Below are 14,740 nucleotides of genomic sequence, written 5' to 3'. Positions count from 1 at the left end.
ATGATCCCAGGAATGGGAGGCCTAACATACGATGAACGTCTGAGGATCCTGGGATTATATTCATTGGAGTTTAGGAGGTTGAGGGGATATCTAATAGAAACTTACAAGATAATGAATGGCTTAGATAGGGTGGACGTAGGGAAGTTGTTTCCATTAGCAGGGGAGACTAGGACCCGAGGGCACAGCCTTAGAATAAAAGGGAGTCACTTTAGAACAGAGATGAGGAGAAATTTCTTCAGCCAGAGAGTGGTGGCTCTGTGGAATTCATTGCCACAGAGTGCGGCGGAGGCCGGGACGTTGAGTGTCTTTAAGACAGAAGTTGATAAATTCTTGATTTCTCGAGGAATTAAGGGCTATGGAGAGAGAGCGGGTAAATGGAGTTGAAATCAGCCATGATTGAATGGTGCAGTGGACTCAATGGGCCGAATGGCCTTACTTCCGCTCCTATGTCTTATGGTCTTATGGTCTTCTGAACTCCAGTGAATATAATCCTAACTGACTCAATCTCTCTTCAGATGTCAGTCCCACCATCCCAGGAATCAGTCTGGTAGACCTTCTCTGCACACCCTCTATAGCAATACCGTCCTTCCTCTGATAAGGAGAGCCAAACTGCACACCCTGTTCCAGCTGTGACCTTACTAAGGTCCTGTTAATTGCAGCAAAACATCACTGCTCCTGTACTCTAATACTCTTATTATTAAGGCCAAAATACCGTTTGCCACCTTTACCGCCTACTGCACCTGCATGCTTATCTTCAGCGACTGGAATCAGAGGACACCATCTCAGACTAAAGGGACGATCCTTTAAAACAGAGATGAGGAGGAATTTCTTCAGCCAGAGGGCGGTGAATCTGTGGAACTCATTGCCGCAAAAGACTGTGGAGGCCAAATTACTGAGTGTCTTTAATTAATAAGGGGATCAGGGGTTACAGGGAGAAGGCAGGAGAATGGGGATGAGAAAATATCAGCCATGATTGAATGGCGGAGCAGACTCGATGGGCCGAGTGGCCTAATTCTGCTTCTATACCTTATGGTCTTATGGACTGGTGTACGAGGGCACCCAGGTCTCATGGTAAATTCCCCTCCCTCAATTTATAGCCATTCAGATAATCTTCCGTCCTGTTTTTGGAAAATTCTAGAAACCATTATTAAAGATTTTATAGCAGAGCACTTGGAACGTAATGGTAGAATCAGACAGAGTGAGCATAGATTTATAAAAGAGAAATCATGCTTGAGAAACCTCCTGGAACTTTCCTTCCACCATATGAAGGCTGCATGGTAGCACAGTGGGTAGCACTGTTGCTTCAAAGCTCCAGAGTCCCAGGTTCGATTCCCGGCTTGGGTCATTGTCTGTGTGGAGTCTGCACGTTCTCCCTGTGTCTGCGTGGGTTTCCTCCGGGTCCCCGGTTTCCACCCACAAGTCCCGAAAGATGTGCTGTTAGGTGAATTGGATATTCTAAATTCTCCCTCTGTGTACCCAAACAGGCGCCAGAATGTGGCGAGTGGGGGCTTTTCACAATAACTTCATTGCAGTGTTGATGTAAGCCTACTTGTGACAATAAAGATTATTAATATTATACCCCTGGATGTTCAATTCACAATTTTAAAGCCTCTGATTATGGTCAAAGTTGTCAATGTGTCTACACTGAACTGTAGTCATAATGAGCATTCTCTTAAAGACAGTCAAGGGCATATATATTGGCCTTGATTATTTCCATTTTTGTTTGACAGGTTTATTTTTGATTAATGAGTTATCAAGCACCACCTAATCCTACTTTGAACTATCATAACAATGAAAGTTCAACTAGCCGTCATTAGAGAGTGGTTTGTGCAATCAGAACTTTATAATGGACACTGACAGGTGATTTAAAATGCTTGGATTCAAACTGTACAAGAAGATAACTTTACTCCCAGTGATTCATGACTTTATGCAAATTTTCAGGAAAGGTAACATCTGCCACCATAACACATCCATTGACCTTTCTGCAAGTATTAAAATTTGTCAAAAAATGTAATTTGTTTCTTGAAGCATTTTAATTGAATGTTGTTCTCTGCTTAGTGCGAAAATGTGCAGCTTTTTGAATCTTAAGTGTAAAATGAAATGCAGTAATGTTTATAGATAGGTTGCTCATTGAAGATATCATTCCTGGCCCATTGGGAATTCCTATCTATCAAATTCTATTTCAGGTCTTCCCTGCCAAGCTGAAATGAATAAGATTCAAAGGCAAAGCAGGGGAAAACATCTTTTAGGTAAGCATTGTAATGCGATGAAGACTATGTGTTATGATTAATTCGTATTCAATGATGTGTGATTTGAAGATCTATTAAAAAAATGAATAAATCTGATACTTTAGGGTGAGATAAGCTGAAAATGTTTTCAAAAGGGAAGAGCTCCCACTATTAATTTCAAACTTTATTATTATTCAGCCTTACTTTTGCTGTGTGGAATGAAATGGACACAAAAACACCAACACTGGAACAACCCAGTTATTGAAACACATTTTTCATGATTGTCTTGTTCACATTGCTGAACCTTTCTCCGACTTCACATCACTCTCGTGAAGCAGTTCTGCCTCTGTTCCAAATGTGAAAATGTGAACATTTTAAAATTCCGCAGCTGCACTGGAGATCGCAAAGGGTTGAGAATGCCATGAATTTCCCTCTATCCTTCCCTCTTTGCTCTCACACAAACTGGTGTGAGAGCTGGTAAGGAGACAATGTCAAATGGACTGACAGGGTAGGCAGTGGACTGGGTTTGATGTTCAAGCAGAAGGATCAACTGTAAGATGGACAAAAACATGGGATACAAAGATGGCAAGGACCATGGGCAAGAGGATATGGACTCAGGATTCAATAAACACTAAACAAAAGTAATTAGCGGCAAGCATGATTTTTGCTACGTAATTAGAAATATACAATAAAATTATTGTGTAATATGTATATACTTTAAACTCCTGCCTACACCCGTATATATAAATAAATAAATCCAAATATATCCTCCGCAATGTGTCAAATATAAATCTTAACATATCACTGAAATGAAACAATATTATGTAACTCAAAGTAGTGGATAACTCTTTTTCTCACTCTGCATCTACAGCAAATATTGAAGAAACATATCAGGGGCTTCTCCATATAAAAATCGGATTTTTGCCTGCTGCACTTATCAGGGGACTATTCACGATACCGAGCATCTGTTCCTCTTTAAAAAAAATACTGTACACTTATTCAGAGTTGTATTGGGATTCAGAAGATGAAAGATTCTATTCTTCCTTAATTTAAAAACTGAATTTAAAGTAGACTGTTAGACTAGTGAGAACATCTTCACTTTACCACAAGAGATCTGTGCATGTGCAATGTATGGATTAAATGTGTTTCTCCACAAAAGTGTATAATTTTTGCAAAAGAAACTCATTGTAGCTCCAACCACAGAAGGTGACTATGAAGATATTTATACAGGCATGTTAATTATACATCTGCAAAAGAGCTTCTCATTGCAGACATAAAATTACATTTACCATGAAATACAGAGTTGCATTTTGCACACATTGGCAACATTTTCTTTTGTGTTCAATCTGAGTTTGTCGAAAATTGACTAAAAATTCATTTCACAATTTTCTGATCAAAAAAATTGAGTTTTCACCCTCTGGTGTTGTGGCAGTTGGGTTTACTCAGTGGCTTATCCAACAAGAATCCAGACTGTGGTCTCAATCTGTATCTCGTTAGCTGATCACAATTTGATGGTGCAAGTGTCATTACTAATTTCTGTAACACCGCAGGTTTAGGGAGGGTACAATTAATTAGGTTTCCCAATTCTGATTGTGGTACCCTGAGCCCTGGAAGTGTGCACAGGTAAAGTGGGGACACGATTGTGTTTGACTGTGATATCCCATCAGGTTGAAAAGCTTTCCGACATTTCCCGCAAAGGCTTACACATAAATAATAGCAACTTAGCATCATCGGATCCGCAGCCCATAATGAGCCAACATCATTGGGAAATAAATTGAGGGGGCAAACTGTGAATAAAGGCACTTGGTGTTAATAAATAAATCACCTCGAAGCAGTAGAAAGGTGGCTTAACTATATAAGAGACTAATTGGTCCAGTGATATTCTGACCAAGCTCCTCTACTCAATTACAATTCCTTAGCTCAATACTCACCAACATCTATTTCCTCAGATATTTTCTTGCTTTAATATTTCTGTACTAAAAACTGTGTCCTCTCAAATCCCACTCAGTCAAGCCTCCCTTTATTCTCCAAGACTCTGCATTCCCCAAGATTCATTCCAGTTAATCTCTTATCGCCTCCAGCTTCCCAGTCTGATTGTTCATTTCAATTACGGTACCAAGAACAATCTGGTCAAAGTTACCAACAACCGTAGCATTTTATTGGTCCTCATCTTCCATTGCTTTTCTGTGGCCCTCCATATAGTTCATCATTTCCCATCCCCCTCCCATTGTTCACTGTGATTTTCTAATATCTCTCCTCAACTGAACGTCTCCATGGCACATCCCTCCTTGTATTCCAGATTACCTCTACTAATATAGTCAATCCATCTCATCCAAACCTCTTATCCTATGTCCACACCTCAGGTGTGTCCCATATCCTCTTGCTCTCCTATTCCTGAAGTTTCATTGTCTACCTCTCCTATTCCTTATCTATCTGCAACCCGTCCTTGATATCATCTTTAAATATGGTATTGGCTTCAGTGTATATGCTGATGACACCCAACTCCACCTTTCTGCTTTGACCTTCGATTGGAGCCTGTTGCCGTGCTGTCTGACTGCCTTTATGGTGCCTGAGAAGAGCCAAATCTTTCTTCTGATCAACATTTGTGAGACTGAGTGCATCCCAAAACTCAGAAACTGATTATATCTCCTTCATCGACAGTTTGTTCAGACTGAACCAACAGGTGTGCAACCTCAGTGACCTGCTCAACCCTGAAACATGCTTATCTTTGGCAGCCTACCCTAACCAAGAAAGCTTACTTCCTGCCTGAACTATCGCTTGCCTGTATCTTAGAAACACTCAAACTCCTACCTACACATTCTTCAATACTCTCCTCGCCAAGCTCCTCCATTTGACCTTTACAAACCCCAAACTCATCTCGAACGTCAAAATAAAAACAGAAATTGTAGGAAATACTCAGGTCAGACAGCATCTGTGGGGGGAGAGAAAACGGGTGGAATTTTCTCATTTTTTGGCACAGCGGTCAGGAAAGACGGTTAATAAAGCTGCCAGCCCCAACAGTGACTTTCTCCACCGTATTGTCAGGGAAATAGTTGGAAAAAGTTGAGTGGACGGGTGGCATGATATAAAACTGGCAGTGTGGGTCCTAACTGAGGCTGCCCTGCCAGCAACTTAACCTTTTAAAGATTGCGGCACCCTTTTCGAAGGGCATCTCAATACCAGAAATAAAATATAGAACCACCCTGAACAGCAACACCCCGCTCCAGTGACGCACTCACCTGAACTCCTCTGCTTGCTTGGTGCACACCGTGGGAGATCTGTCGTGATTCATGTCGGCGGGAATGGATTATGTAACAGGAGGAAGGGGGAGGATGATTATCAGGAAATCCCACTGGCTTAAATCTGATTTTGGGCTCCTTTCAGGATTTTCCACTCCCGCCGCCAAAATCGAAAGTGGAAAACCCCTCCCTACGTTTCAGGTCAACGACCTGCAATTTAAACTCAAATAATAGGGCATCAACATGAAGTGTTAGCTCTGTAGTTCTCTCCACAGATCCTCTCCGACAGGCTGCAGATTTCCGGCATTTTCAGTTTTTATTTCCAATCTCCAGCATTCACAGTATTTTGCTTGTCTATCTAGAATGCTGCACTCCACACCTAACTGCACACAACGTTCTGCACACTTATCACACCTGCCCATGCCTCCACTGCCCACACTGTTGATCTTAATTCCTCATCCTGCTGTTTGAAGCCCTGCATGATCACACTCAGTCCTATTCTTATGATCTTCTGCAGCTCCCAGCTCACACCTCTTCTCTGCAAACTCTGATCTACTTATGTATGGCCACCCATACCCCACTCCCACCCCCAGGCTCCCCACTCCATCTTTAGTGGCAGAACCTTCAATCACTATGCTCCTTCTCTATGGAATTTGAAAGACTTCTAAGTTCCATGATTGTGCCTTTGATTACTTCCCCTAACTTCTCTTGCTCTGTATTTTGCCTATCTCTGCGAAGTAGCACAGGGGAATGTTTTGTTTAAGAAAGGCACTGAATGCAAATTGTTATGTGCTGAAGGCATTAGTTAAACCGATACACTGGCCATGATTTAGCAGCCCCATTGATCACGGGCACAAATCCCGTACTGCCCTCTAAATCTCACGAGCTGCTAAAAACGGGATTTGCGCCGGTGAGATCTCAGTTTGAGATTTCTCCCCCCCCCCCCCACCACCACCCCCGCCAGTGACATGATCAGGTTCATGCCCAGGAGGGTGTGAATCTGGTTTCCATACATTTTAATAAATTAACATCTACTTACTGGTCGTAACACCATAACGTCTTACCATGCCTTATCCTCCCAATCAGTTGGCATGACATCACGCCAGCACAAACCATTATTGTTTTACAGAAACGAAAACTAGTCATGATGACCATGTCGGTGGCACAGAGATAATTATAGCGTCCAGGTGGTATGGGATATGGCCGGCCAATGCCGTCGCATGACACCCTGGTCGTGCCCACCTGGCAGTGTCAGGTTGGTACTGTCAGGGATAGGCCCTCTGGGGAGCCCCATTGGGGAATTCCCGTAACATGTGGTGGGGGAGAGAGGGGAGAGCCCTGATGCGTATGAGGAAGTGGTGGGGGTAGAGGGGAAAAGTTTGATGCCCTTGGGGGGGCAGGATGCCCCGATGTTGGCATTGTGGCCAGGGAGTGGGGTGGGGGGGGCGATGTCCGTGGGAGTTGGCAGAGGAGGAGAGGTGGGGTTTAGTTCATTTAAGTCAGAAATCGGGGCTCCTGAGATTCCTGGCCTTGCTGGCATCTTGAGGCCCCGCTGCTCCAAATGACTGTCTGCTTCTCCCTTCCCCTTTTAAAATGCGTGAGTGTTGTTCAGTGCGGAAAGGCAAGGCGGCTGCACAGCCTGCGAGCTTCACACTGGTTTTCTCGCCTGAGCCAAACATTCTGTGCAATATTGGGAAGATTCCGCCATAAACTTTGCGCTGAACATTTTATCACAACTTTTCCCTTTATTTTCGGCTTCATGTAGGTATTTTTATACCAAGATGCAATGAGGATGGATATTACAAACCAACCCAGTGTCACAGTAGCACAGGGCAGTGCTGGTGTGTTGACAAATATGGAAATGAAATAGCTGGCTCGCGGATAGAAGGGGCTCTAATCTGTGGTAAGAACGGCTAAAGGACACTGTTCACTATTCAACTGGGTTTTTTTCTGGGATGGCATAGAAGAGAGGAACAAAGTATTCTTAAAATTCTTGATTAGATAGGGGCAAGGAAACAATCTGCGGCATAAATCTTTTGATGACTATGGTAGAATTTATGAATCCTCCTTGAAGGTCAGGATTTCCATTTAATAGAAATGGATGACATTGCTTACTGAGTTCAATGAGTCAGTTTAGTCACACCCATCTTTGAAGAGTGTGATGATATTTGAAGAGTGTGATGATACTGAATTATAGGCTATGACGTGATTAATAATGAAGAGAAAGATGGCAATAAAATCCCATGCTGCGAACCTGAGTGGACCTCTACCTTTATAAAATACCAAAAAACACATCACATCCTAGCTCCAAGAGCTAAAGGTCATGATGATGCTTGCAGCCAGCTCCTGAAATAGATCTTAAGGCTCTGTTGCCGTTATTTAATGATTCATTTATGAATCCTAAGTGCAAAAATTTGGTGTTGCTGATATTAAAGGATAAAAACTTACCATGCCATGTAATATTTATCTCCCATTTTTCAAAAGCTATTAACTCAATTAAAGTCAGTCCTGTAAAACAGACAAAATAATATAATTAATCCTATATAGCATTTCTCCACTAACACCACCAACTTCAAGACTGAAACAACAGTGGTATAGAAAGAAACAAATTGAAACAAGAGACATTTTGCAAGCAATGAATTACCTATGGTTTACAATATAGTTATTTTTTTATTTGATTTAGCCAAGTATATTCTTTCATATTATGCACATCAAAAAATGCTTCTAACCTTTAAGGTCCGAATTTTGATCTTTCTAATACAGATGGGAGTCCACTGGCATTTAGTTTCCACTGCCAGATGTTCAATAAGCCCGTTCAATTTTAGTCCAGCTCTTTGTAAGTTTAAGTTCTCAATACAGACCTCTATCACCTTTAGTATTACACAACATCTCCTCCAAAATATAATATAACAATTAACTATTGTGGGCAAATGTATTTTTCTGATTGAAATGCAATCTTTCGAAGATCAAACCTTTTTAATTTCAGAAGAAGATCAGGAGACTTCTGGTGATTTTGGCAGTGGTGGGTTCCATGCTTTGCCTGAAGACCAGGATGATGAGAGAGAAATACAAAATGAAGAGGAAGAGAAAGTAAACGAGGGCGGGGGCAATGAAGACGATGAAGATAGCGAAGATGACAAAGATGATGATATTGGCTATGTTTGGTAGTTGCATTTCCTGCATCGCTGCCTGGAACTGTCATATTTGCACACTGCTCAAGTTCATTCTTATCTCAGTTTGTCTGTGGTACTGAGGAAATGTTGCATTTGAGGTCAAATAAACAAAAATAATTTGTAGATAATAAAATGTTGATCTCACTGGGACCATTTAGTTCACCTGTTGAGCATGCTCAGTAGCGAAATACATTTCAAAATGTGTTTTTGAACAATAAGAAAGTTCAGGAAAGAGGTTATTCAGATTTATAACTAGACCCTTGGATATGAGCGGTCCAAATTAACTTGTCTCATTCTGAATCCACACAGCTTAACTAACCCTTAACATTCACTGCTTTTTTCAAAAAGAGTTGAAATACAAACTATGGAGCTTTCTTATCATCAATTCTTAGTACGAAGTCTTACAACACCAGGTTAAAGTCCAACAGGTTTGTTTCGATGTCACTAGCTTTCGGAGCGCAGCTCCTTCCTCAGCTGCGCTCCGAAAGCTAGTGACATCGAAACAAACCTGTTGGACTTTAACCTGGTGTTGTAAGACTTCGTACTGTGCTCACCCCAGTCCAACGCCGGCATCTCCACATCATCAATTCTTAGGCAGAGAGAGAAAAGATCTCAAGAGAAATTAACTTACCTTAACATCACTATACTAAAATACTTCACTTGTGATAGGTATTGTATACATCCTATTTACATTTAATATATTTATGTATATCTGTCTTGCATTTGTGAATGCCATCATTTAGTATTGAACTTTATCGCAGTAGTTGGAACATTGCAGCACCAAGTATCGCTGGTAATTCAAGGAATTGTCATTTTATATCACACTGCATGACCTGAATAATAATCGGACGTCACAGTTTGGGGCAACCAATCTGCTTCCATGCTATTCCACTTTGTGGCTGAGGTAACATTCATAAATTACTCCACACTTTTATAAAGGTAGCAGAGCTGCTTTGAAAAAGTTGCAGTGTGTATAGATTGTCTTTGCACGTGCACAGAAACGTGGTTTGGCACTACTCTGTGATTCAACTGAAATGTGCCATTGCTAACAATGCCAAAAAAAATGGTAACAATGCCCTTTGAGCAAGTTAATAAAGATAATTCCTGGATTGTGGGAGAGTTAGTCAGAATTTCACCTTTGCTGAGCCAGGAACACCTGGAGAAGCACTTGGCAAATATTTTGTTCAGTTTCATGGTGGGCTGCAAGAAGTGTCCACCTCACAGTGGCAGCCACACGCAAATCACGCAATTGGGGTAATATGACATTACCTGTGCTACATTACAGGAATTTTGCCTTCCTATTTGTTCCTGATGTGTGCCACTATTTAAAAGGTACAATTTGCGAGGCGCCTCCAATTAAGATGGAAGCAATTGGAAAAATGGACACTGTCCATTCAAGTTACTGGTGAAGAGTTTTGGCCATACTTTGGCAGACATTGCAGACATTACAAGTCTTTTTTACATTTACACTCAAGGAGCCTTCCCTACATTCAGCATTACCCTTGGAAAGCATTCTATTTCAGAACGATTAAACTCTTAATTGGATAACTCATTTATTTGACGTACAATGTCAACTTTCCTTTCACCCCCTCCAAATTAGTTTAAATCTTTTCCCACTGCCCTATGTATCGGCTCTGCAAGTACATGCAGGCCCCTCATATTTAAGTGATAGCGATCCCACCTGTACAGCCTTGCATGGTCCCTGTAGACCTCTAAATCGTCAATGGGAGCGAGTCAGCTGAATACCCTTGCAGCCATTTGCAATGCCTTCTGATATAGATGGACTCTGATTGACAACGGCATTTCCTCAAAACCTGCAGTCTTTCATTCGACACCTCTACGTTGAGTTGACTGACACTGACTTGCATGGAATTCCTTATGAAATGCATTCATGTTTTCGTTTACACGCTGTAGCCTGCCCTGCAATAGAGGAATCCATACCTGGGTGTTGCTGGACTGCAGGGCAGTGGGCTCCACTCCATCACAGCCATTTGCCGCAGATCTTGTGAGAGGGTCATGGAAAACCTTCAAACATTCATGACTCTTCATGACATATCTCCTTAGGTTATCAACTGTTTTCTGTCCAGCCAGACTCTAACACAATTTATGCCTCCAGTCAGCTGTATCAAGTTCCACCTTCACATCTACTTCCTCTGGCATTCATGCGCTCTGGGTCTAACCAAGGTTTACTTCTTCATCCAGGTCATCTATACCCCTTTGAGTGTGAGACCTTGGGGTGTTGTATGCAAGAGAAATGGTGAATGATGAGGTGAACGAGTGATTGCCACTGTCACCAGCAATGGAGTAGATTATAATGTCTTAATCTTCAGCGATGCTCTCTACAGTTTCTTGGCTGGCAGTCTCTGAAGGACTGTTACTACACTGTTAACTTTCATTTGGCTGTGCAACTTTCTGTCAGAAAGAGCTACTTTATTCATCTTTTATGAGGAAAGTTGTCACTGGCGAACAGATTGAAGAATATATTCAAGAACAAAAGATTCTCATGATTGCATTGAAGGCAGAGAACCCCACATTTCCACCCACCTTCCAGTTTTCAAGCTAGTTCAGAAGCCAATTATGGCAATTTCCTCCTCTTTATATGGTGTCAAATATCAGATGGTGGGACATTCCCTTCCTGCAGCCTAGTGTTCTTGTGCATTGACTTCTCCTGTCAGACAAATACTGTGTTGATTGGTTCCTGCGGTCTCCAGGTCCTGCAGCCTGGATTCTCAAAATGCATGATAACAATGATGTGCATCAGGGAGCAAGGACCTATCTGTGTTGTGAGAGTTAAGAGAACTGGAATATATTATAGGATATGAAATACTTTTCAGGCATAAGTGATTTTTCCACTGGGATAAGGTCCAAAGTGCCAAATGATACCCTGAACGGCAATCATAATTTTAAGTGAGTTTATTTTAATCATAGAATTTACAGAGCAGAAGGAGGCTGTTCAGCCCATCAAGTCTGCACCGGCCCTTCGAAAGAGCATCCATCTTAAGCCCAATGCTTGAATAATGTTCCAGGGAATGTCAAGTGCTTCTCTGTGATTCAGTTTTCTGCCTGTTATTCATCGGAAAACACTTATCTTTATTGACCTAGTCGGTAAACTTTATCTGACATCGCATGCAGTTTCTTGAAATTATGGAGGTCCTTTTCACAGACACCTCATCCCACATTGCCTGTGTTATTTCTGCATGTGATGGTCTCTTCTCTGTTTTTCCAACAATGGTATCCCCTCACTCTTAAACTTGTGCCAGAAGCATTTCTACATCAGCCACAGAAAAAAACAGTTCATTTTCCCCCATTCTATTGTTCCACAACTCCTTCTAACAAGCTGCTTATCTATTTAGCTCCACAAAAGGCTTTAAAAAGAAAGTCTGCACCCTTGCCAGGCCTAAATTGTCCACCCTAAATTGTCCTAGCTTCATTAATGTATCCCACCCACTGCTGGAAGTTTCTACCTTCCAGCTTTATTTAAGATGTGGCGATGCCGGCGGTGGACTAGGGACTCACCTGATGAAGGAGCTACGCTTCGAAAGCTTGTAATTCCAAACATACCTGTTGGACTTTAACCTTGTAAGACTTCTCACTGAGCTTTATTTAAATTAGCTGGCCTCAGAAAGGATCCGTCTTCTCAGATGTTCATGGGCGTACATTTCATTCTACTGTACTAAAGTGCAAGTGGAATTAGCAGACATTGGGTCTTTCTTTTTTTACAATGATGCTTCCCCAACAGTGTTTTGAATCACACTCTATTATAGAATGAGATATATTGATATGAAATTTGACATGAAAGAAGAGTTGCCTTGAATAGGCTTAAGCTGGTAACATTAAATAAAATTTGCTCTTGTAGAATTAACTTTGAATTAGTCCTGCCCTCATGAAAGGTGGTTGATGAATTGGATTTGTTGAGTGATGAGAAGTCATCGGAATCATGTGTTGGCTTTGTTAGGATGAATGATAAACAAGTGATATAAAAATGATGCAGTTGATATTGATTTTTATGATCAGTTCCTGTACTTTGGAACAGTCATTTTTTTCATGCAGATGGTGCGTCTTTAGCCATGATATTTATATTAATGTGCATGGAAATATTTTATACATTAAGCATTTTAATGTTATGCAGGATTGACCTTGGATGTGATCTTAAGAAAGCTCCACTCTAGTACTTTTCAAATTCCTAGTGTGTGTGTGTACTGCATCAAATGTTAAGGGGTTTGAGTTTGAAAGAAAAATTGCATATTGCCTTCCCTTGCTATAACGTTGTCAGAATATGCCAGAGTTATTTTGTATATTGTTTTAAAGATTGTAGTACAGATTGTGGTAGGAAAGGCAATAAAAGTGCTCATTAAACAAAAAACCCAAAGGCATGTTATGTAATGTTTCCTAATGTGTGGTTATAAATTGTCCTACGAATTTGTGTCAAACATTTCTTTATAGAATTCTTATTCTGGGTCTTAAGTGTGAAACAATAACTGGAACAAATTGAGCAGTGCCCTATGGGTTGAAAAGGTAAATGCAGATTTAAATTTTTAAATACATACATAATTGATTAATTTATTATTTCAACCTAAGAGTAAATTATATGTTGAAATCAACCTCGCATTGATTTTTTTGAACAGGCTGGTTAAAAGCAACTAAAGCATTCTTTACCATGCATTAGTGCACCAGTTTCAGATGATGATGAAAATTAATACATACATTATCAGCAGAGTAATTAACATTTAAATAGTTTTCACATCTTTAAATGGAGAAAGTTGTTTCAAGTTAACTGAGTATTTTCTTGCAGTTTGCTTTTCATTATGATATTACTTTTCTGATCATTTACATTTTGAAGCTAACAAAGTCTTTACTTTAAGGTTTGGCTATTTCTCTGTAATGTTGTTGTTAAGTATTTATTCAGGTTATAAAGCTGAAGTTGTCTCTGGGGACTGGTTGGTTGTTAGTTGTATAGTGTAGGTTGTATCTTGTAGGCATATCAATTTACTAGAGGAAACCTCCACTAGTAATTTTAATCCAGTCTGTCTAGGCTATGTTCGACAAGAAAAATCGCATCATATCTAAGTTGTCCTCACCCTTTTCCTTTTGATGTTCATTTCTGGTGGGTGTCTATGCTTTGATGTTGCAATTGCATTGTCATGAGTTTCTGTGCAAACCAGTTTTCTCAGAAAAATATGCAGAGAAAGAATCTCGTGACCACTAGATCACTTATTTATCATCTAAATAATTTTAGGACAACCTGGTGAAAATACGATTTACGTTTATATCCAGTGACTGGTTTTCATATGGGCGATCAAACTGACTTGATCAGTGCAGTGCCTTGCAAAAAAAGAGCAATCCATCTTGAAAGGGAACGAAAAGCCATTGCATGCTATAAACATACCTTGTCTGGTCGAGATGTAGGATCACTGGTGGCTGTTGTGACAATGAACGTGAGATAGCCCATACCACAAACATTGCCGAAGAACATGGCTTAAAGTCAAGATATTAACAAAGGAGAAATATAGCCAATAGTCTAACTCAATCTGCAGCAGCAGCAACAGGACTAGCCATAGTTACTTTCTTCAGTAAATTATATTTATAAAGACAACTATATTCTGTAACCCACATATTCTTTATTCTCACTTGTAAGCTTTGTAGTTGTATTTAGAATTCTCTTACAATACCTGTCCCAAAAATTTGTTTTTCTCAAGTTATTTGTCTTACATATCCTAGAAGTTAGACAGACTATGATGAATATTTCTAACTATTCTGTATTCTATACAAAATCAAAGTGTGTGCCTTGACTGGCTTTCTGTGTATCTGGTCAATTAACAGGTCTTTTATTGTTTTGCTGTTTGTCCCAATAAATCACATTCTGCCCATTATCTTTCTCTGACTTTGATTCCTATCAGTGGAAGGTGCTTTAGTTGCTCCTTTTTCTTGCTCAGAATGAATGGAATAAGGCTTTGACATTTTGACATGCAGGAGGATGCCCCTATCCAGTGTGTGCGGTCTACACCCCCCCCCCCCCCCCCCGCCTCCTCCCGCTTCCCCAGGGAAAAATAATTTTTTTAAGCTGCAAAAATGTGTTGTAGATTTCATCACACAAGGATGC

The 14,740-nt window shown here is 40.6% G+C and overlaps 1 protein-coding gene across 2 annotated transcripts in view; it reads left to right on the top strand.

Moving 5' to 3' along the window:
• The window catches only part of LOC140426984 (testican-1-like), a 959,619-nt gene extending 945,109 nt beyond the window's left edge, over positions 1–14,510 (top strand). The window contains exons 10-12 of one of the 2 annotated variants that reach the window (XM_072512338.1): positions 2,187–2,249; positions 7,233–7,370; positions 8,454–14,510. In XM_072512338.1, the coding sequence (XP_072368439.1) occupies positions 2,187–2,249; positions 7,233–7,370; positions 8,454–8,635 (383 nt within the window). In that variant the 3' untranslated portion in view covers positions 8,636–14,510. The remainder of the gene's footprint in view (positions 1–2,186; positions 2,250–7,232; positions 7,371–8,453) is intronic. The other variant, XM_072512339.1, reaches the window with a different exon arrangement.
• The last annotated feature ends 230 nt before the right edge of the window (positions 14,511–14,740 follow it).

Source organism: Scyliorhinus torazame, chromosome 7 (genome assembly GCF_047496885.1).
Source record: "Scyliorhinus torazame isolate Kashiwa2021f chromosome 7, sScyTor2.1, whole genome shotgun sequence".
Taxonomy (NCBI): domain Eukaryota; kingdom Metazoa; phylum Chordata; class Chondrichthyes; order Carcharhiniformes; family Scyliorhinidae; genus Scyliorhinus; species Scyliorhinus torazame.
Note: the sequence above shows the minus strand (reverse complement) of the source record. Positions and strands in the feature narration are given on the sequence as shown.